General features: G+C 54.3%; 1 protein-coding gene across 1 annotated transcript in view; it reads left to right on the top strand.

The window, feature by feature from the left end:
- The first annotated feature begins 630 nt into the window (after positions 1–630).
- GALNT17 (polypeptide N-acetylgalactosaminyltransferase 17) overlaps positions 631–20,991 on the top strand; it is a 429,917-nt gene continuing 409,556 nt past the window's right edge. The window contains exon 1 of the mRNA XM_032872378.1: positions 631–1,938. Coding sequence (XP_032728269.1) covers positions 1,701–1,938 — 238 coding nt within the window. The 5' untranslated portion in view covers positions 631–1,700. The remainder of the gene's footprint in view (positions 1,939–20,991) is intronic.

Genomic DNA, 20,991 nt, shown 5'->3' with positions numbered 1-20,991 from the left:
CTTAGGCCCAGGGAAGTGAGTGGATCTAGAAGGGTCTTTGGATTCCGGCCTTCCCAGCGCCGGGCTCTGGGAAGAGGAAGAGATGGTGGAGATCCGGCCGCCCGAACGTGCGTCTTGCGATGGAACGAGGGGGACGCGCCCGCCGCGGCGGGGACGGTCCGCATCTCCGCGCGGCCAGAGCCCACCCAGCCCAGGGCGCGCGGCCCGGCTCCCAGAGTCGCAGATCCGGGTCTCCAGGCCAGGTTTTCCCTCCAGCCATTCCCGGCCACGCCGCGCGGAGCCGCGAGCGCACGGAGAGGGATGTCTTCATCGCCGCCCGGGATGGAGCGGACCCGCCAGCCCCGCGGGCGCTGAGGCGCGGGGGTCCCTCCGACGCCGCCGGCAGCCGGCATGGCTTGAGCGCTCCCCCCCACCCCCGCGCGGCGCCCACTCTCCAGGCGCCCCCGCCCTTTCCGCGTGCGCGCGCACGAGCCGGCGACCGGGGAGCCGTGCGCCCGGCAGCTCGCGGGGAGAGGCTGGCCCGCGGCGGCGGGGGAGGAGCTGGCGCCGCAGCCGGTCCCCTCGGGCCGCGCCCCGCCCTCCGCCGCCACCTGCGCGGTGCCCCCTCCCCCGGGCTCCGCAAGCCGGGGCCGGGGCCGTGGGCGCTCTCGGTGCCGCAGCGGCGGTGTCCTGCGTCCGCCAATTAGGAGACTCGGCGTTCGGCTCCGCGGGCGCGGGACGAGCGGCGCGGCCCGTGCTGGCGAGCGGAGGGGGCGCCCGCGCGCGTCCCTGCGGCCGCGCTCCCCGCGCCGTTTCAGGAGGGGCCGGGAACTGCCGTGACTTTTGAGGTCCGACTCCTTCCGGCCGGCCTCGCGACGCGCCCGCTCGCAGCGAGGCCGGGGCGACCCGCAGGCCCCGAAGGCTCCCGGCGTGGGGCTGGGGCTTGGAACGCGTCCCGGCGCCCGCGGCGCTGTGCGCGCTGGTGAGTTCGCTGGCGGGGTGGGGTGTCCCCGGCGCGAGGGGCGGAGAGGACGTCGCGCTCTGCCCCTTGGCCCGCCCCTAGAGCTGCCCCCACTTTGAGAGTAACTGGGACTTGAGCGTGACTGCGGAGCCGCGAGGATGCGGGCGCCGGGCGCGGGCTTCCCCTCCGCCGGGTGCGATGGAGCGGGGCGGTGAGCGGAACAAAGGCGCCCGCCCGGGGTAGCGGGTCCAGGGCCGAAGACCGCGCGCCGCGACGGCAGCCTGCGGACCAGGGTGGTGGCCGTGCTGCCCCAGGCGCGGCGCGCTCCCCGCGGGCGGGCGGCAAACCCGAGCCCGACACCTGCGCGCAGCTCCCGCCGCGGCGCCCGGGCAGCCCCGCTCCCGGCGACCCGAGGGCCAGCGGCGAGCCCCTTGCCGGTGCCGCGGAGACACCCCCGGCCCCCGGCCCTTCGCGGAGCAGCGGAGGCGCCCAAAGGGGCCGAGCGCCGCGAACTGAGCAGGCGTCTCCGGGAGCACTTCTGCACGCCCAGCGCTTCCATGGGAGCGATTTCGCTGTCCCCCTGACCGCCCCGTCCTCCCCGCCGTCCCCGCCGCCGGAGCATCCGCGCTGCGGGGCCGGGAGCCTCTGGGGGCCCCGCCGGCCGCCCGGAGTGTGAGGCTCGCACGGGCCCCGGCTGCCCCGCGCCTCGCCGGAGCCCGAGGGGGCGCGGGTCCGGGGCGAGGGCCGGCGGGCGTGTTTGATGGCTTCACTGAGAAGAGTCAAAGTGCTGCTGGGCTTGAACCTGATCGCCGTGGCCGGCTTCGTGCTCTTCCTGGCCAAGTGCCGGCCCATCTCGGTGCGCAGCGGAGACGCCTTCCACGAGATTCGGCCGCGCGCCGAGGCGGCCAACCTCAGCGCGCACAGCGCCAGCCCCATCCAGGATGCGGTCCTGAAGCGCCTCTCGCTGCTCGAGGACATCGTCTATCGGCAACTGAACGGTAAGGACACGCGCCGGCGCCCACGGGCCTCTTCGCGGGCGGGCCCGGCACCCTTAAATCCCTAGGGCCCTGCGCGCGGTGCGGGGGAGCCGGTCCCTCCCGGCTCCCGCGGGCTCCTCCTTCCCCTTTCTGCCCTGTCTGGGCCAGAAGGCCGGGGCTGCTGGAAAGAATGACCCGCTTCTTCTGTGGCCCAGCTGTAAGTTTGCTTTTATTGTGGAAACGTGTCAGTACAGCTGGCTCCCGGCCCCGCGTGCGGGAACGTTACCTGGAGACTCCGGCCGGAGCGCAGAAACTAGTCGCGCGGCCGAAGGGGACCGGGGACGCTGGCCGGCCGACTTGGAGGAAGGAGCTCCTGCGGCTTCGCGTTCGGTGGGGTCAGACAGAGAGGGACACTGGCGGGCTTTCAATGTGTGCAAAGTCAGGGCCTCGGGTCTGGAGCTAATGCGCTTGGGCCGTGAGTTGAGGAGTGTGTCATCTCCCCGGGGGGCGGCTGGACAGCTGATATCCAGGACCCCTCCCTTCCTGCCGCCTGGGTGGAAGCTGCTGTTAAAAACACACCTGGTTTCTCACCAGAGAGCAGCCTGAGGGCGACTGTTAGCAGCTCCTGGTGGGCTGGGGAGGCAGCGTTGCAGAGTGTAGCAAAGCGAGGCGGGCCATCCAATTAATGGCAGTTCTCAGAATCTGCCCCGTGTGAAACGTTCTCCTTCGTGCTTCTGGAGAAGGGGGGGAGACTTTTGATGTGCCCTGGCCACATCTGGCCCGGGGTCTGTTAGGTCACTGGACACTTGCTGTCCCCAAGGCCAGAGTGAGTGTCACCTACCTGAGTCCAGGCAGCGCCTGGGGGGTTCATGGGGCTGGCATCCAAGGCAGATTCCAGGCTGCTGCCCACCCTCCTAAGCTTTTTCCAGAACCACTAATAATCATGAAGACCATGATAATAATAATTGGTGTAACGCTTGCTCCCCAGTGATCCCTGCCCGGTCCTTCTGGGTGGGATATGGTCAGAACTCTGAGCACCATCTGAAATATCACCTTGGTCTTCTTGGTGTCATGTCACAAGTGTCCAGGGGGTGCTTTCAACTTGTATCTGCCCTGGATAGTTGCAGTCCCCAGTTGGTATCTAGATAAATTAGAAGCTTATGGGGTGGGCCTTTGATTCTACTCAGATACCTGCCAAAGACCCACCCATAGGACCCAAGATAGCCTGGGTCTCACTGTTACGCTGCACGCAGGGACACAAGTCGTTTTAGAATTGGTTTCAGTTAGGAAACGAAATTTGGTATAGCCACACCCCACATGCCCTAAAGAGGAATAATAAAACCTAAATGGTATTTACTCGTGCACACACATGCAGGGACTCCTTTAGTCTTCCTAGCAACCCCAGGAGATAGGGGCCGATACGGCCTGCTGAGTACTGCCAGTACTAGCCAGGAGCTGGGGCTGGGGATCGAACTTGGATGGTCTGTTCCAGAATTGAGGTTCTTAGTGCGGCGCGGCATTGGCCTGCCTCAGTCTGGCGTGTGTCAGAGTCGGATGGAGGGTGCGCTAAGTCACAGGCTTCTGGAACTCAGCCCTGGAGTCTCTGATTCAGTAGCTCTGGGGTGGAGGCCCAAGACTTTACATCTGGGCTAGCTGGGGCCTGCACCACTGCCCACTGCCTATACGGAGCAAGCAAAGAGGAAAACCTGTTTACCCGTCAGTGCCCACTGGTTGGGGTGGGAACTTCTGAGAAGCCGAGAGCCTGCTTCACGTGGCGGGTGGGGGGGTGTGTGTTGGGCTTCTCTGCATGTGTGCAGTCCCCTGGGGGCTGAGGGACGTGTCCGGCCCTTGGGGCTGGTTGGGTTGGCCGCCGTGCGGTGGGAAGACGGAGCTTTCTTAACTTGTAGCCTCTGAGGAGGGATTGGTGGGAAGACTGGCTTGAGAGCCTTTCCTGGGCCAGGAATTCCAGCTGGGACTCGGTGGGTGCTGTCTTCCTGGCTGCTGAGCATAATTTGGAGCGAAGGGAAGCCCAGAGGAAGAGGGCAGGGAGGAGTCAGGACATGGGGAGAAGCCTCCTGTCCTCCCTGACCGCCGGCACGCCATGCCTGTCCTCGTCCTGGGCATTGTACATCCTACCTGTTGATGCGGTAGGCCTGCTGGGGCTGCCTGCTGCTGAGGATGGGGGGGCCGAGGGTGGCGAGGGCTCCTGGGACCTGGATTCCAGTGTCCACTTGCTCTGCAGCCTGTCTCTATCCCTTGCTCCTGAAGGAGAAGGAAACCTTGACCTTGGCATTCTTTATTCCTCAGGAATTAAAGGTGGCCTGTGAGCTCCATAGGAGCATCAGGCATCCCATAGGAGCAAGGCGACTGGGGTCCAGCCCTCCTGGTACAGAGTGGGAGCTGACGTGTTCAAGGCTGCTCAATTTCTTAAACCTTCCTTTGAACCCTTAGGAAGTTCCAGCAGGAGGCACTCCTGGAGAGCTCTATCCCTCCCTGGCCGTGAGCACTGCTGTCCCGAGGGGCTGCTCACCCCGGGAACAGGTTTCCTTGGGTGACCTGAGAGCCCCCCCCCGGGCTTGGGGGCCAGGAGGCCCCAGGCTTCCTTAGAATCAGCCTCTTTGCTAAGATTCTCAGTGCCCAGATCCCGAATCCTGTCCTTGGAAAAACAGTTACAGGCTCTTGCTCCTATTGTGTTTTTCTTACTGCAGGCTGGGAACTCGGAGATGCAGGGAAATCACACAGAGATGAGTGAGTTAGGTTTTCCCCCTCCGGACTCTGTCTGGCCCCTGCTTTCCCATTCTTCCGGCAAGTCCTCCACTGCTGCCCCTGGGTGTTGGGCGGGATGCTGTGTCCCGTACCCTGGGCCTGGTCTATCGTGGTGGCATTGCACTGATCACATGTGGTTACAGCTCTCTGCGTGGGAAGTCCCGCTCCCCAAGGGCCCAGCTTCCAGCAGCTCTTTCCTGAGGAATCCTGGGCAAGCCTAGGGGCTGCTAGTCAGGGCCGGCCCCAGCCAGCGGCAGCCAGAATGTCCCAGGTTCCCACCTTGCCAGTGCCTTCTGCCTGCCCCAGCCTGACCCATCTGTTCGAAGGAAGGCCCAGCATTTGCCTTCGGACTGTGGCCTCCACAGGTCAGCCTCAGCCTTGGGGACGTCATCTGGGTTTGCTGTCCCAGCTCCCTTTCTGTATCCCCCCATCCTTTAAAGTTCAGGTCAAGGTCCTTGCTGTGGGGTTGGGGGTGGGGTCGGGGGCGGGGTTGTGCCAGGCCACGTGTCTGGGCTCCTCCTGCTCCGAGTGCGTGAACTTTCTTGTCATACGTGTTCATGCATGTTCTCCTGCTTCCCTGGGTTTGTCTTTTGAGGCCAGAACTGGATGGTTCGCATTTCAAGGGCTTGAACCGTTTTTTGGACTTTTTAATACCACTTCCATCCTTCAAGCCTTAACCAATAGCACCTTGTACGGGATGTGGTTGGTTCATGGATGGGAGCTAGTTTTAGGAGGGAAATAGTCTCCAGGCTGTCCTGGCTGGGTTGGACTGGGTAGGGCGAGGGGGAGGGAGCTAGAAAGATTTGCCTGGGGAGACCCAGTGTGGGGAAGCCATCTCGTCTCCACCGTCTTGGCTGCGCCCTCATGAGGCTGGCCTGGTCTTTCCCTGTCCTGACTGAAGGGCTCCAGTCCCTCCGGAGGACCTTGGAAGGGAAGCCGTTGTCCGGCATAGGGAAAAAAATCATTTTAGTATGTTTTCTTTGAATCTGTGCTTTCTTATAACAGAAATATGGTTTTATATTCCTTTTTTGGGGAGAAGAAAATTCACTCATATTTACTGTAGAAAATTTGGAAACTCTCCAAGGGTTCCATGAGAGAAAAATAATGCTGTGTTGAAATATTTTACGGAATGGTGGCTTCGTGGTTCAGGCTGAGCATTAGGAACCGCGGACCTGGGGATGGATGGATTTCTTGTGGGGATTCTCATGGGATTCTGCACGGGACTTGTCCACTTCCTGCCCCTTCTGAGGACGTCATTTGCTTCTCTCATTTTGGAGTAGAGAAAGAGGTGATAAGCAGAGATGCTGTGTGACTTAGCCAGGAGGACACAGCCGGGGAAGGGCAGCGCCGAGATTTCTGGGTGTTTCCCCCAGCCCAGAGCCCTCCTGAGGAGTCAGGGTGACGACAGCGTTTCCTTGTCCGCCCTGCCCCATGCCAGCCCCAAGCTCTGGCTGGTGACCCCCTCCCTCATCCACCCACCCCACCCCCGTGCGGTGAAGCCCAGGGCAGCTCTGTTGTAAGAGGAAAAGCGATCGATTCAGGTTTGCTTCCAAATTTAGATTTCAGAAGGATATTGAGCAGAAGCGGGGTGGCTTGGAGAAATTGACAGTCTTTGTGGGAACGGAGAGAAGCCAGAATGTCCCGTTGGAGTCCTGCCCCCAGGCCGTAGAGGCAGATGGAGCTGGGGTGTGAGATGCGGAAATCTCACGGGGCCCCCGGGCGCCGGCCCTGGTACAGCCCCCCACAGCCTGACAGCCCAGGACAGCCAGGCAGAGGCCAAGATCTGCTCTTGGAGGCCTCCAGGTGGAGTCACAAAGAGAGGGCTGGCATTTCGAAGGCACTTCTTCTTGAGGCCCGGGGTTGGCCTGGAGACTCCAGAGCTGCCTGGGATGGGCCCTGGCTATGGGAAGGAGGGAAGGGATGGGGAGGAGGAGAAGGCAAATGTTTGTGTTAAAATCAGTGGCTGCAATGAGCGTCAGAAGGAGGTCAGGGCAGCTGGGGCCTTCACAGGGTGCTCAGTCAGCAGAGCCAGGGTCTGGGTGCAGGGCAGGGCGGGCGGGCTCCCTTCCTTTCCCTCTGATGCACGGCTGGCATCTGGAGCAGCTACCTGTCCTGCGGGATGGGGAGCCCTCGGAGGCGGTGTGTGCGACAGGCGCCCTCCTGGCGGGCTTGGCCGCCGCCTGCCCAGCCCCAGAAGTGGTGGGCAAGAGGCCACCATGCCATTCTCAGGGAAGAAACCCAACCCCCTGACCTTTGCTGTTGCCAAATCGGGAGTGTCCTTTGTGGACAGGAAGGAGGCTTGGTAATTAGGGCCAGAGGCGGCCATGGGAGGAAGGGGCCATGGGCGCTGTGAGGCTCATGGCAGACAAAGAAAATCTGGGATCAGATAGCAGGCAAGTCTCTTCTAAGAATATACAATTGGGAAAAAAACAGAAGTTTGCTCACTTGGGCATCAGGCAGACTGGACTGGATGACCGATTCTGGTACCTATTAGCTCCGTGACCTTGGGCAAATCATGTCATCTCTCGACTGAGAAAGGGGGTCCTTGTAAGGCCAGACGAAATGGGACTCGGAGCAGACAGGCCAAGCCCCGAGGCCTGGCGTGTGGCAGCTGGGATCACGCACAGGCGTCTGGAAGGAAGGGACCCGGCCAGCCTGCCTCCGTCCCGCCCCGGATGCTGGGAGCCGTTGTAGCTCATAGCAGGTGCTCAGCAGATATTTTTGGCCTAAATGCACGACAAGCAGCTAGCCATGCTTTGTGGCGGACTGTGGTCATTGTTGTCTGTGATGTGACTCTCCAGAGGGACAATAGCAAGTCCTTTTCCTTCTCACTTGCCTGGACTGTGAATTAATGGGGATCCGTCTCTCCTCCTGTGTTTGTCTGAGGCCAAATTCTGTTCCCTTCTTCCTTCTCCTTTCTCCCTCTCCCACTTGACTTACAAAGATGATGCCTTTGGGTGACGCTTGTGAGGCCGAGGAGAAGAAATGGGCATCTACACCTCGGACCCCAGGACAGCAGCTCACGTGTATTATGGGCACTGGCGGGCGCGGGCTGGGGACCAGGATACGGAGGGGGCAGACATCTGTGGTCTTAGTGGAAAGGTGCGTTGGTGGTCTTACCAGGGACGCATGAGGTCCTGGGAGAGTTGCTGGTGTGAGTATGGGGCTGAGGCCTGGATGGGCATGAGGGAGGTGCTTGGCCAGTGACTATTGAACTTGAACCTGAGCACTCAGAAGTTTTGACAGGTGCACGTTAGAACACAGGTGGTCAGAGCCCCACTCCACACCCCGGCTTCGCTCTCCTGGGGGACCTCATGGGGAAGCAAGTCACAGACGATGGTCCAGGCCCAGGCCTGGGAACCCACAGAGTGGCTGGCATGGGGGGCAGCGGAGACAGAGGCAGAAACGTGGGCGGGGACCTAAGGGATGCCGCCTGGCAGGAGCTCACCGGTGAGGTAGGGCTGGGCTTGGAGGAGTAGGTGGACACTGCTTGGAGTCCCAGGCTGGTTTGGACTCAATTCTGTGGACACGGGGAGGCTGGGGGGCCCCAAGTGGTCAGGACACCATGGTGCCATAAGGAAATTGATGTCAGGTCACGGTTCAGTGTAGGCACAAAGAGGTGGGAAAGTGGGTTAAAATCCAGGGCAGGTATAGGTGCTGGCGTCTCCAGCCCAGCTGTGCCTCTCCTACAAGACAAGCTGGGCCTCTGAGCTTCAGAGATGGCGGCGCATCACCCTTCGGAGCTCCGTCCTCGGCCACATCCCAAGCTGAGTCGGCACCTGGAAGGGCTCTCCCTGGGAAATCAGAATCAGCCCTCAGAGCTCTGCCCTGCGCATACCCCTTGAGCTTGCTCTCCCCTGCCCTCCCCTGCTGCTCTCAACCTCATTGAGGCCCTCCCAGCCCCACCCCCCCTTTACCCTCCAGCCTTCTGTGGTTCCCTGTGGCTCTGTCCTTCCCTATCCAGCCTAGACAGCCGTCTTGTCGGGAATTCTGTTGGTGCCTCCGGGGTCGTCCTCCCTGTGTTCTCTGCCCCACTTACCTGTTGTCTCCCTAATCCTGGGACAGCTTATTCTGGAGGAAAAGAACCACCATGGGGGGGTGCGGGGGGTGCACTTAGGATGCCCCCAGCTTGGCCAGTGCTTAATGATGGGTCTCCCTTTCTGTTCTCCAGCCAGAGAGGAAGCCAGGTGGCCTGGGACCTGGGGGACTCCTTGGGGGGCCAGGTGAGGAGGAGTTGAAGATTTGTCTACTCCGAGCCCAGTCCCCCCCTTGCCCCCACTGCTCCCAGGTGACACAGAAGCCCATTCTTCCCCGGCTGTCTCTGCAGCAGCCACCACAGACAGGATTTGGCCCAGCTGAGACTCCCCTGGTCTGCCTGCTGAGGTCATCACCTGGAGTCTGGGTCCTGCTACCCCGTCTGGATTCGGCTGCAGGACTGTGTTGTGGGGGCAGAACCTACGTCCCCAGCCACTGCCCAAGGGACCAGAAGGTGGAACCTGGAAGTCCGGGAGAGCCAATGCTCTGCGGCACGGCCGTTGACTAGGAGCCGCCCCTCAGCGGGGGATTGGGGGGGGGGGGGGCCCCCCCGGCGGGGGGGGGGGGGGGGGGAGAAGGGTCTTCCCTCCCTCCCCCTGCCCCCCTTTCCTGATGCCTGCAGCTCTTGAAGAAAATGCAGGACTCATTTGGTTGAAAGACCTTCTTCTGCCATAGTTATTGTTCCTCACGGGTCTCTAGTCTAGTCTGACACAAGGATGACAATTGGCTTAGTCACCGATAGAGAAGTTTTCCCTTTTAATAACGTCCCTGTCATTGCTAACTGCTGAGCCTTTGCCTTTCCATGCATGAGTAACAACCCACCGCCGTAATTGCGGGCAGCCACATCCAGACACCAGCACACGAGCGTGCCGACAGCTAATAGGGAGGAAGTTTCCACAAGAGCCTCCTTCCATCCTCGCCTCAGACACAATGGCTAATTGTGTGATTAGTGTTTACTGAGGGGTGTCTAATGGTAAGACATGCCTTGTTAGGTGCTGTCCGTCCCTGTGGAGAGTGCACTGAACTAATGGGGCCCTGGGGTTCTAGTTCTACCCTCTTTCTAGGGACCAAACTTGATGTGTGTATAAACTGAGAGCTACATGACCATAGGGTCCTTTAACTCTCAGATTATGAGTCCCCCCCCATCTTATTAAAACCTCACACATTCTCCAATAGCCGTTCAGAATCCCTTTAATCCCCGAAACCTTCCTTGTCACCTTGTCAGAATTAATTGTCCTGTGTTCTGGGCTCCTACAGTACTTTGCATGGGCCGGCTTTTAGCCCTTGTTCATCTCTGCCTTGCATTATAATGAAGTGTTAACGTGGTCAGAGCCAAGAGTTTGCAAGAGAATACATTTTATTCGTTTCTAAAAACCCTTCTCTGTGTCATTTAGGAATTAATTCATCGTGGAATGGGCTCTCTCTTGACAAGCCCAGAAGCAGTGGTAGCTAGGATTGGTTGGGCGTCATGAGGTCATTATGATGACATAATTTTATGACATTGTATTTCTCCTGGTCTTCATGGTTACAAGATGGCTGCGGTAGTTCCAGACATTGCATCTTTGTGCAAGGAGGGAAGTGACCGCATCTCCTATTTTCTAATCTGGGAAGAAAATCTTTTCCAGAAGTGTCTCTGGCATGCCCTGTTTGTGGTCTGGAAAATAGTCACATGACCAGCTTTGCTTCAAGAGAACTTTCTGGAGAAAGTGAGTGTAGCTGAGGCAAAATACCAAAGAGGGAATGGGGTTTACATTACGAATCCACGGTGTCTGCCATCCCTTCCACACTCCTGATGCTTTTTCAGTGAACATTAAAATGAGGCAAGACTCTTGGCCAACCAGAAACCGATTACCTAGAATACTCAAGTCCTGGGCATCTTGGTTAACTAAAATTTGTCTTGAAGACATCTCACAGATCGACACTGTAGCCATGTTTTGTCAATAGCCATTTTTGTGTCTCTGAAATGTTCATTTTAAGGTTGGTAACGTGTCATAGTTTAACTGGTAGCATTTTTCCCCTATAAAAATGGTATAACTTGGGATGCCTGCATGGCTCAGTCATTAAGCATCTGCCTTCGGCTCAGGTCATGATCCCAGCATCCTGGGATCGAGACCTGCATCGGGCTCCTTGCTCGGCAGGAGCCTGCTTCTCCCACTGCTTCTGCCTGCCATTCTGCCTGCCTGTGTGTGCTCCTTCTCTCTCTCTGACAAATAAATAAATTTTAAAAAAAAGGAAAAAAAATTGTGTAACTTACAGTCAGAGGCCTCTGAGGTTTGGTGAAGTACAATGTGTACTATTGTACGTAGAAGGTACGATATGCATGTAGTATTATCATATGTACCATATGTAGTATGTACATATGTATACCAGAGTTTACCTGCACAGTGGTTTTATTGAGCACTTGATACATACCAATTGTTTTGTGCTCCTGAATTGTACATCACAGGTACGTGTACTGTGAAGTCCATTTTATATACTAAGGAAGCTAAAACTCAGAAAAACAGGTAAGTCATCCAGAGACACTCATCTGCTGCCTCTCTCGGTCTCCCTTTGTGAGATGGACGCTCACTGCCTCCTAGGTGCACCAACACCCAGTCCTGATCGGCGTTGGTGGCTGGCCTGGGGGATTGCCGAGGGACAGGCGTGGGGGCTCAGTGGCAGGATGGTGGCCGAGAACCTTCCTTCCTTCCTTCCGGTTTAGCAGTTACCAGTGTGTAAAGTTGTAAAGCTGCTAATTCTAGGGCTCTAAATTATGCTGCGAGAGCTTTAAATCCAGCCCATAATTAGAACAAAATGTGAGAAAAGTGAAATTGATATTAAGTTAATTAAAAGGCTTTGCTTATGTTTGCAAGGAAATTAGCACAACAAGAGTGCTGACAAGTGCACATTGTTAATTTCTTCTTCGTTTGGGCAACTCTCAGCAGGCCCGAGGCAAGCTTTGTTCTTGGCTTCTGCCCTGTGCCCTCTCTACAGTCCAGTCTCCAACTTGTTGGTATTCACGGTGGCTTTAATTGGGCAAGATCAGTGTCATCCTGCGAGGGTTGTTTTTTAATGGAAACCAGGCCTCAAGTCGGAGCTGCACCATCCAGCCAAGGGCCTGGGCCCGGACGGATGTGCGGGGCCTTGGAGGTTGTGGACGCACCTGCTTCTGGGAAGACGATGCCATGCGCTGATGCTCCCTTTGGCTGCAGCTCACCCTTCTCGTGCCTGTTCACCATCCTGACCTGTGCGAGAGACCAGAGCTTGAGTATGTGGTGTAGAACTGTAGCTTGGAGCTCCTGGGAGGCAGGAACAAGGCTTTCTGACGGCGCCGTTTAGACCAGATCAGGGTCTGCGTTGGGGCCACTGACATCAGGCAGCCTAGGATGATCCTGTCTTCAGTTGGGCTGGTGGGACTAATGCTCTTTTTCACCAAGAAATTTGTCTTGGGCACAGAGCTCACCTTCGGCCTTGCCTGCAGGTAAGTGGAGGCCATGGGACTGAGTTCTGGGTAGAAGGTGGGTGGAAGCGATGTTTGTCACTGTCAGGCTTGGTCCCCCATGTCCCCTGTGGGGTCCCCCACACTTTTTCTCTTTACCCGTTCATGGTGGCCCTGGAGTCTGCCTGTCGGTGACATCTAAGATGGAAGGACCCTCAGTCTGTGAGTGACTGGGTAGAACACAGCCCCCCACTCTGAAGCTCTCTCCCGATGTCCCTCTGCCTTTGGACCCTTGTGTTAAGCTGCTGAGATCTTGGAGCTTCCCTGTTACAACAGCTAGTGTTAATCCTGACTGAATAATTCAGGCAGAGCCGGAACCCTGGTCTCCCCAAGTGACAGGCCGGCCTGTCTACTCCAGGTCTCTACCTTGATTAATATGACCAGCAGGTACTCATTGAGCTAAACAATAAGTGGGTTGGGGTAAGGTGGTCAGCTTGGAATCCATCTGGCTCTGGACCAGCTTCTCTGTCTGCTCTGTTGGCTTTAAGAAAAGAGTCTTGTTCTCAGTGTCCCGGTGTTCTATTTACGGAGTGATGGAATGATTGTAATCATCCCCTACTTATGCTCCATGTTGGAGCTGAGGGATAAGTATTGAAATACAGCTAAGTTGTTTGCAATTATAAAGAACTAAATAATATATGCATTGTCTTTATTACAGCTTCTGCTGATAGGAACTGGCATTTTTCAAGATGAGACAAACTGAAAAGGTTAGCTTAAGAATTAGCAATTTAAAAAATCATGATCTTTGCTGCCACTGCATTTTAAATCATGCAAACATTTATGTTTGTGCCAAAGTTCCACAATTTCCTTTAGAGCAATTACTGAAATGCATTCACAGGATAAAAATGGAGTTCAGGGAAGAATATTTAAGAGCTCTTTAATGATGTTACAAACTTTGCTAATTTGCCAAGTTGTTCTAAAATCCACTTTGATTTTTTTTCTCTCCCTACCCATCTTCCTGCCATTGAACTGGTTCCAGAAGGTTTGAAGAAGGGGGCTGCAACTTCCATTAAAATACACAAATCTTATGAAATATCTTCTCAAGGGCTTCGTGTCTTCCTTCATTAGCTGAAGGTGAACACTCAGGAAGAGGCAAGAACCCTTGGGCTATGTTTACTTGCACAAAGCAGTTCAGGGAGCAAACAAAAGCCAAACCGGAGTTACTAAGTGGGTGGTTTGAAAAGTCTTTTTTGCTCCTCATCGGCTGGTGTTCTAGAGCCTTGGGTGGGGGAGCAGACAGCCCGAGTGTCCTAGTGTCCTCTCCCTCCTCTTCCTCTCTCAGAGGTCAGCTCGGCACAGCTGCTGCCCGTGAAGGGCGTGTGGCCCCCACAGCCTGGCAGCTGGGGGATGGTTCTAGCTTCCTCATCAGGGCTCTGGAAACCCACATCTGTCCTTCTGCTTCCCCACAAGAAAGGATCTCACGTTCATGGTGCCCAGTTTTGTTAGAGTATAATAAGTTCTTGGTTGCCCCTCTGGGACGCTTCTTTCGAAAGCTTCATCTCCAGCAGAGAAAGTTCAATGCCCCCGAGTTCTGGAGGAGGAGAGCCAGCCATGCAACCCTGCCCACCACCCCCCAACCCCAGCTCCCTACTTCCCCAACCACCTGCTCCATGCCGTGGACTGAACATGGGCCTTGAAGTCCATAGATTTTCCCAGACTTCCTTTAGCTACATAACAAAGCCAAGCCACACCTTGGGTTTGGGGGCCTTCAGGGTTGCTGGGCCTCAGTTTACCTAGCTGGAAAACGGCAGCTGCTCATAGACATACGATAAAGACTAGACAAGATGGCATTTGTAGAATACCTTGGAGAGTGCCTGGAGGCAGGAGAATGTTGGTGAATGATCCTGGGATTGCTGTAGCAGGGGTGGGCAGAGCCGTTGGGGCTCCCTGGACCAAGACAGTTAGCCGCTCTGGGACTGCTTTTCTCCCCAGCGAAGCCTGGAGGGGATCTAACATGTGTCGAAGTCCTGTGATTTTATGGATCAGCCATAAATGATTCAGAAGTGCCTTTTCATGTAAACGCTGGTTGGTCTGCTCTGGATTTCCGTTTTTGGGCAGCAAGGGAACGTGTAGTCTGGAAGAACCAGGAAGGGCTTTTGTAGGCGTGGTGGTTTTCAAATGTATCTGCAAATTCTTTGATGCTGTTCCCAGCTTAAAAGGCATAGTAATTGCCTTCCCATGGAGTATTACTGGCTGGCCTTAGTGACTGCCTTCTCGAGGCTGGAGTCCAGTGGAAGGGGTGTTGCAGGACCTCGGAGGCTGGATCTAAGGGAGGACAGAGGGTCGACCAGGCACTCTCTCTGGGGATGTGTATCTTTGCTGCCTTGGGCCATAAGTCAGAAATCAGGCCTTCCTGAAGCCACTGTTCTGGGAGAGGGAGAGACGGAAAGGGGGAAGGAGCAGGGGAGGGGAGGGGGAAGGGCGTCAGAGGGTCCAGCTCCCGGCTGCTTTTGTCTTTGGGGGGTGGTCAGACACGAGAGTGAGCGAGCTTCTATCCACCGCACCCCACCACCATTCCCTACTGATCCCTCCGCCCCACCTGTTCCGGCCATCCCCCACCTCTCCCCCCATTTCCTCTTCGCAGTCCCCCTCCCCAGGGATCCCCTCAGTCCACCTTCCCCATGCCACCTTTCACCTCTCCCCACCTCTCCCCTGTTCCACCCTGCCCCACCCCACCTTGGCCTGCAAGCACCCCCGGCTGATGCCAAGTGGAGTGGAGAGTGGCGGTCCCCATCCCCAGACTCTGCCCAGACTGCAGATTTGTGACCAAAATCAATGTGGTCATCGTTTCAAGCCAGTAACTTTTGGGATTGGTTTGTCGTCCAGCAATTCATAACCAGAACACCAGGCCAGTACCCTTGTGCTCAATAAAGTGTCTTTTTTTCCTTCCGACCCACAAGAAGTAAGGGATTCCCAGTGACGATGGCATCGAGGGGGCTGACAGGAGCACATGACACAGTAGCTAACATTGGCGGCGTGTGAGCCTCATGGACCCAGCACTGGGCCCGAGACTTTGTATGGACGTCAAAGTGGGTCATGGATTTTTTTTTCCCTAAGTCTCAGGTTCGTGTGCCACCGACGGACTGTGGACAGCAGCCTGATTGCTGCAGAGCTGGTTGGCTGGCCGAGAACTTCAACGTCTTGTAGCATGTTCCTGGCTCGGCTCGAACCGCCGGGCACCATGGCTGTGCCCCCCTCCCCCGAGCATCTCCTTGAGCATCATGTCCAGACTCATGGACCCTCACACCCGAGTTTCTGACATCGCGCTGTTTCAGGTCTTTGAGGAGGTACAGGAATACATTCGACAGAGCTTGTGTCGACAGGAGACAAAGGACTTTCTACTTGTGGGGGGGCGGGGAGTCTGGAACGTTCTTCTACAAAGAAGACACAGACAAACCTGCCGAGCACCTTATTCCCCAGAAGTTGATATAAATACCGTAAGCTTCTCTTCTTCTAGTGAAGTAGACTGGGAAGTAGGGGGCTTGTCTGGACTCTGGTCTTGGAACGAAGACACAAATCAGCATCTCCCTTTGCCCAGGCTGAGAACATTGTATTTCGGTCCTAACTTGGACACATCGTGCCTAGGGCTTTGCCACTTCCTTACTCCAGAGCTGGGGCACCCAGAGGCCAGTGGTTCCCATGCCGGTCTGAGCTTCCTACTGGTGAAGACGCTTGGGAAACTGGGGAAACTTTGGGGAAAAGTCCCGGTTCCCAGATCCCTCCCCCTGGGGGTTCACATTTTGCAGATGCCCCGCGTCGGACTTGGCTTTGGAAATCCTTCTTTTTGGAAAGCTCCGTGGGTGATTCTGAGGAGCAGGTGGGAGCCACAGACGGGGCGGCCGCCGTGCCTTGAAGTGCTCCCTTCTCTTTTCCTGGAGGCAGAAGCTTTCACGCCTTCATACCTGCGGAAGGCTTCGTGGAGGGTTCAGTGTTTGCATCTCTAAAAACATTGATTCCGCAGGGCTGCTGGGAGGCTTGGATAAGTTTATTCACGTGGGATGTTTGATACATTCCTGGCTTCTTGTAGATACATTCTTTTTTAAACCTCCCAACACAATTAACATTGTTGCCAGCATTTGCCTCTTCATTTCAAGAGCAGAAATATACCTTCAAAACCCATCTTTTCTTTCTCTTATTGCAAGAACACCAAACACGAGACCTACCCTTGCCATCAGCGGGCGTTGCTGGGACCCCAGCAGGTGGCACCCCCTTTTGGGGCTCACGGTGTGCCCCTGTTCCGCCCGCACCACGCCTACCTCTCCCGCCATCCAGATGTCTTGGGTTTGGATAAGCTGGGCCTGGGTGGCTGTATTCCATTGTTTACTGGGAGTATGGTTTTACCTTTTTATGGAAAACCTGCTTGTCACCTGGTGTTTGCTCAGCCGGTTTGCTGTAGTAGTGGTTCTGGTTTTACAAGGCGCTACCTTCCATCTTTGTTCTAAGACTTTGTTCTCAGAAACTGGCTCCCCCATCCCCTTCTGCTCCCTCTTCCTGGTGCAGCCCTATGTCCTGGGTAAGACCTGGGAACGGGCTCCAGGATGGTTCCCCCTCCAGGCTCTGTTGGAAGGAGTCCGTGCTGCACGGGGCCACCCGTGCTTGGTCCGCAGCCACCCCACACCCTCCATTCGTCCAAGTTTTGTCTTCATCCCCGGTAATGCTTCTCACCCCTTAGCACCAAGTGCCTTTCCTGAAGAAAGCCGCCTGTCATCTCAGAGTTCCTGAAAATGATGGGGATGTGTTTGGACGTGACTGTTGAGACTCGAAGAAGGCACGTTTCTGCAGTACGCAGAAACCTTCCAGAGCTGATGAATTTCTTCCCCCCCTAATCTTGGGTGGCTGTCTTGCCCACCTCTAATGGCATCCTTGCTCGCTTGTGGCTTTCTCCCAACCTTGAGTCTTTCTAAAGCGTTCAACTTGGTTTTCACCGAGACAGTCACCCCCTTTTTTTATCCTAACTCATAATGTCATCCCTTTATGTAATTTAATAGAATTACATAATTACAGTAACAAGCACAGCTGGTATGAGGAGGTTTGGGAAAAATGCAAGGGACTGTTGGCAGGTACACAGCTCAACTGGTGAGAGCAGAGGCAGGCCTCCCACGAAATAGAGGGGTCCCTTCCAGCCTGGTGACCGTGCGCCGGGGTCTGTCGGTCTGTCTGCCTCTCCTGCTTTACTGAGGTGACGGAGGGTGGCAGCCAGGTGGTCTCTGTGGCAGTTAAGGGAGCATTTCTGGGATCAACTTAGCGTGTTCACCGTGATAAGTCGGGAAACAGGGAACAATAGAAATGTGAAAATAAAATTGTTATAGCTCAACGGTGTTAAGATAAGAGCGTCTTCTTTCTTTCCTGTAAACATGCTTGCGTCTTTAAGATCATGCTTGCCTATAAATGTTTGTGTCTTGTGCTTTCTCTTAACATTTTTAGATAAACATTTCCCTGAGGTGTTATTAAACACCTCGTCAACATTAATTTTAGTTATATGGTATTTTCATACAGTGGTTTTACTCTAAGTCTCTCTCTTACCTCCCTATAGGCATAGAATCCAATCGATGCAATGGGAAAAATTTCAGAGTTTTTCCTTCCTCTGTAGGCAGAAACCCAGTTCTTCCCTCCTGGGTCTCTCCTGTGTGTCTCCTTCGTGACTCACAGGGAACCCTTCATTTCTGACACTTGTGGTCACCAAATGTCAGGGTGTCTCCCCACACTTAGCAGTTCTCTGTGCCTCCAGCTGGGGTTCCCGTAATTCAACTCAATTCTGATACTGTCTGCCTGGGGGTAGCGTCAGATGACCCCGCTTAAGGGCTCAGTCCCACAGGACTGTCCCCTCCACTAATTCAGATGTTAGTCCTAAGCCAGGGTTTCCAAGGACTCCCTCTTGGGTTTGGTTAATTTTCTAGAGCACCTCATGAAACGTAGAAATATTTTACTTACTTTTATGGGGTTGTTAAAAAAGGTTGGGTAAAGGAAACAGTTGAATATCCAGGTGGAAGAGATGTGTGTAGGGTGGGACTGTGAGACTTCAGTGGCCATTCCGGGCAGGCAAGTCTCCCAGCCCCTCCATGTTCACCAACACACAAGCTCTCCTGGTCTTGTGCTTTTGGGATTTTATGGAGGCTTCATCCCACAGGCAAGATCAACCATTAACTCTATTTTTACCCCTTCTGGGATGTGGGGCTGAAAATTCTAAGCTCCAGTTATGGCTCCATCTTTCCGGAGACCAGCTCTCTCGTCCAGGAGCCCACCTAGAGTCACCCCATCAGAGTGAGATACTCCATCACCCAGGAAAATCCTGGGTGCCTTGGGAGCCCTGTGTTGGGAACCAGGGTCAAAGATAAAATGCTAGAACAAAAGATGCTCCTACTGCTCTTGTCACTTAGGAAATTACAAGAGTTTGAGGAGCTCTGTGCCAGGAGCTGGGGCCAGAGACCAAATTTATATTTTCTATGATCTCCTTCCAAATTTTTATTATAAATAATGGTGTGATGAACATCTTTATATGTAGAATTTTGTATCTGGTATCAGATAGAAGTAGTGTCATGTGGAATTAGTAAACCAGAAGGTTTAAGGGCTTTTTAAAGATTTTTGATCTATTTTTGCCCAACTGGTTTCCATTAAGTTTATGTGAGTTTGTTTTTTACTATAGTACCCGACAGTCCTGTGCTCCCTTATCTTCTCCCACAATGAAGAGATGTTACAATTTCTAAAACCTTGCTAATTTGATAAACAATCATACCTTCTTGTTTTAGCTTACATTCTCTTGATTGGTAGTGAGACTGAATATTTTTCCTAATAAGATTTATTTGCATTTGCAACTTGCTAAAATTTTAAGCTCTGATTGATCTGTTAAAAACAATTTATCTGTTGATTAATTGAATTGTTGATTTGCATACATTTTTTAATGTAGTGAAGAAATTATCTTTGTCTTCCATATTTATTACAGGTATGCATTCCCAACGCATTGCTTACCTTTTAATGTTGATAATTTTTTGGAGGGGATGTATTGGCTTTACATTTTCCAAGAACAGTGAATTTCACAAAGGGTTCTCTGCTTTGGGTTTTTGTTTTTTTTTTAAATATATCCACATGTATTTTTTTTTTCTGGCTTTATTTAAAAAATTAAGTTGAATTTTTAGCACGTAACTAAAAATACACCTGAGAATTATGCTGGGGAATTATACTTAGGAGTTGAAGTTCTAGCTTGATCTTTTCCACGTCAGCCCCGCTGGTTGAGTGACGCTGCCTTCCCCACTGACTCATGCCTCTCTTCTGCCGCGCTCTCAGCTGTTACACAGAGAATGGTGAAGGTTCTGGGTGTCTGTTCTGGTGTTATGTCTATACTAGCATCAATGCCATGTTGTATTAATTACATGATCATTTTAGTCTCCATCATTTATCTTCTGTTCATCTTTGTTTCCTTTTTTAAAGAAAGGATTTATTTGAGAAAGAAAAAGAGAGAGCGCTTGAACAGGGGGAGGGGGAGAGAGAGAGGGAGAATCCTCAAGCAGCATCCACCCCACCCCCATCCCCCCCAGCCGTCACCGTGTAGGGTCCGATGTGGGGCTCGAGCCCAGGACCCCGAGATCATCACCTGAACTGAAATCAAGAGTCAAACGCTTAACCAACTGAGCCACCCAGGTGCCCCCACATGCTGGAATTCTTGATTTTTTCTGTCTTTCACACACCAGTAACATTTCTGATGGAAAGGTAGGGGGCTGATAGATTTTCACAGATCTCGTTTTGTATCTTTCCTTTGCTTTTACATATATGTGCCTTGGCTAACTGCAACATTTCTTTGTTGGAATCTTTTCCCCACAAGCGGTGGCATTCTCTTCTGACATTTAGTACTAGAGTGCCTAAGTTGAGTCCATCTGTCCTGCCATCCATGGATCCATGGATTGGAGGCATCTGTCCATCTGGGACCAGTTATGTCATTTGCGGAGCCCGTTGAAAAATGAAGATGCGAGGTCCCTTGTTCAACAATCATGAGCAATTTCAGGGTGGTGACGGCAGAGCGTTAAGCCAAGTGCAAGGCCCTCGAAGTTCAGGGCTTCTTTATTTCCTGTTAATTCCTTATTGAACACGTGCCATGTGTTGCACAATTTAAGGGAAAGAACCCTCAAGGTACAGTCCGCGGGGTGACATAGGTAGCTCAGTTATGGGCTTGTCAGTACAGGATGGAGGTGTGCTCAGGGTATTGTGGGTGCACAGAGGAGAGAGAACTCCACCAGCCCTGGTTTCCAGAGGAGGCTGCTGGAGGAGAGGATACTTGTACTGATGTTCCAAGTGACTCTGGGGGAGTTTTGAGCTTTAATAGTGACATGTGACATGCTCTGATTCCAGTGTTTTCAAGAAATCACCCTGCTGTGTGGAAGTGATGTTGTAGGGGACTGGGTGAAAGCAGGAGTGGAAGCAATGGGAAAGTGATTGTGGTAGTCCAGGCGAGGGAGGATGGGAATGGTGGCTTCCATCTATTTAGAATAGTGGAGGTGGTGAGATGTGTCATGTCCCGGGTGGATTTTGCAGGAGCACTCTGTCCGTCCATGGGTGGGAGAAGGAGAGCAGTTAAGGGTGACTCGGTGGTTTTAATCTAATCAGTTAGAAGAAAGGAGTGGTCGCTCACTGAGACGGGCAAGACATGCGGGAGAGTGGGTTTGGGGGGAGATGAAACATCCGACTTTGGATACATTGGATTTGAGATGCTTATGAAACGTCGGTGGAGATGCTGAGTAGACGGCGTGACGCGCAGCTCTGGGTCTGGGCTTGACCCAAGTTGGGGAAGAAGCTTTGTCAAGGAG

The sequence above is a fragment of the Lontra canadensis genome, unplaced genomic scaffold (assembly GCF_010015895.1).
Source record: "Lontra canadensis isolate GAN:19392208 unplaced genomic scaffold, GSC_riverotter_1.0 scaffold45, whole genome shotgun sequence".
In the NCBI taxonomy this organism is placed as follows: domain Eukaryota; kingdom Metazoa; phylum Chordata; class Mammalia; order Carnivora; family Mustelidae; genus Lontra; species Lontra canadensis.
This window is presented reverse-complemented; position numbering and strand designations above follow the sequence as displayed.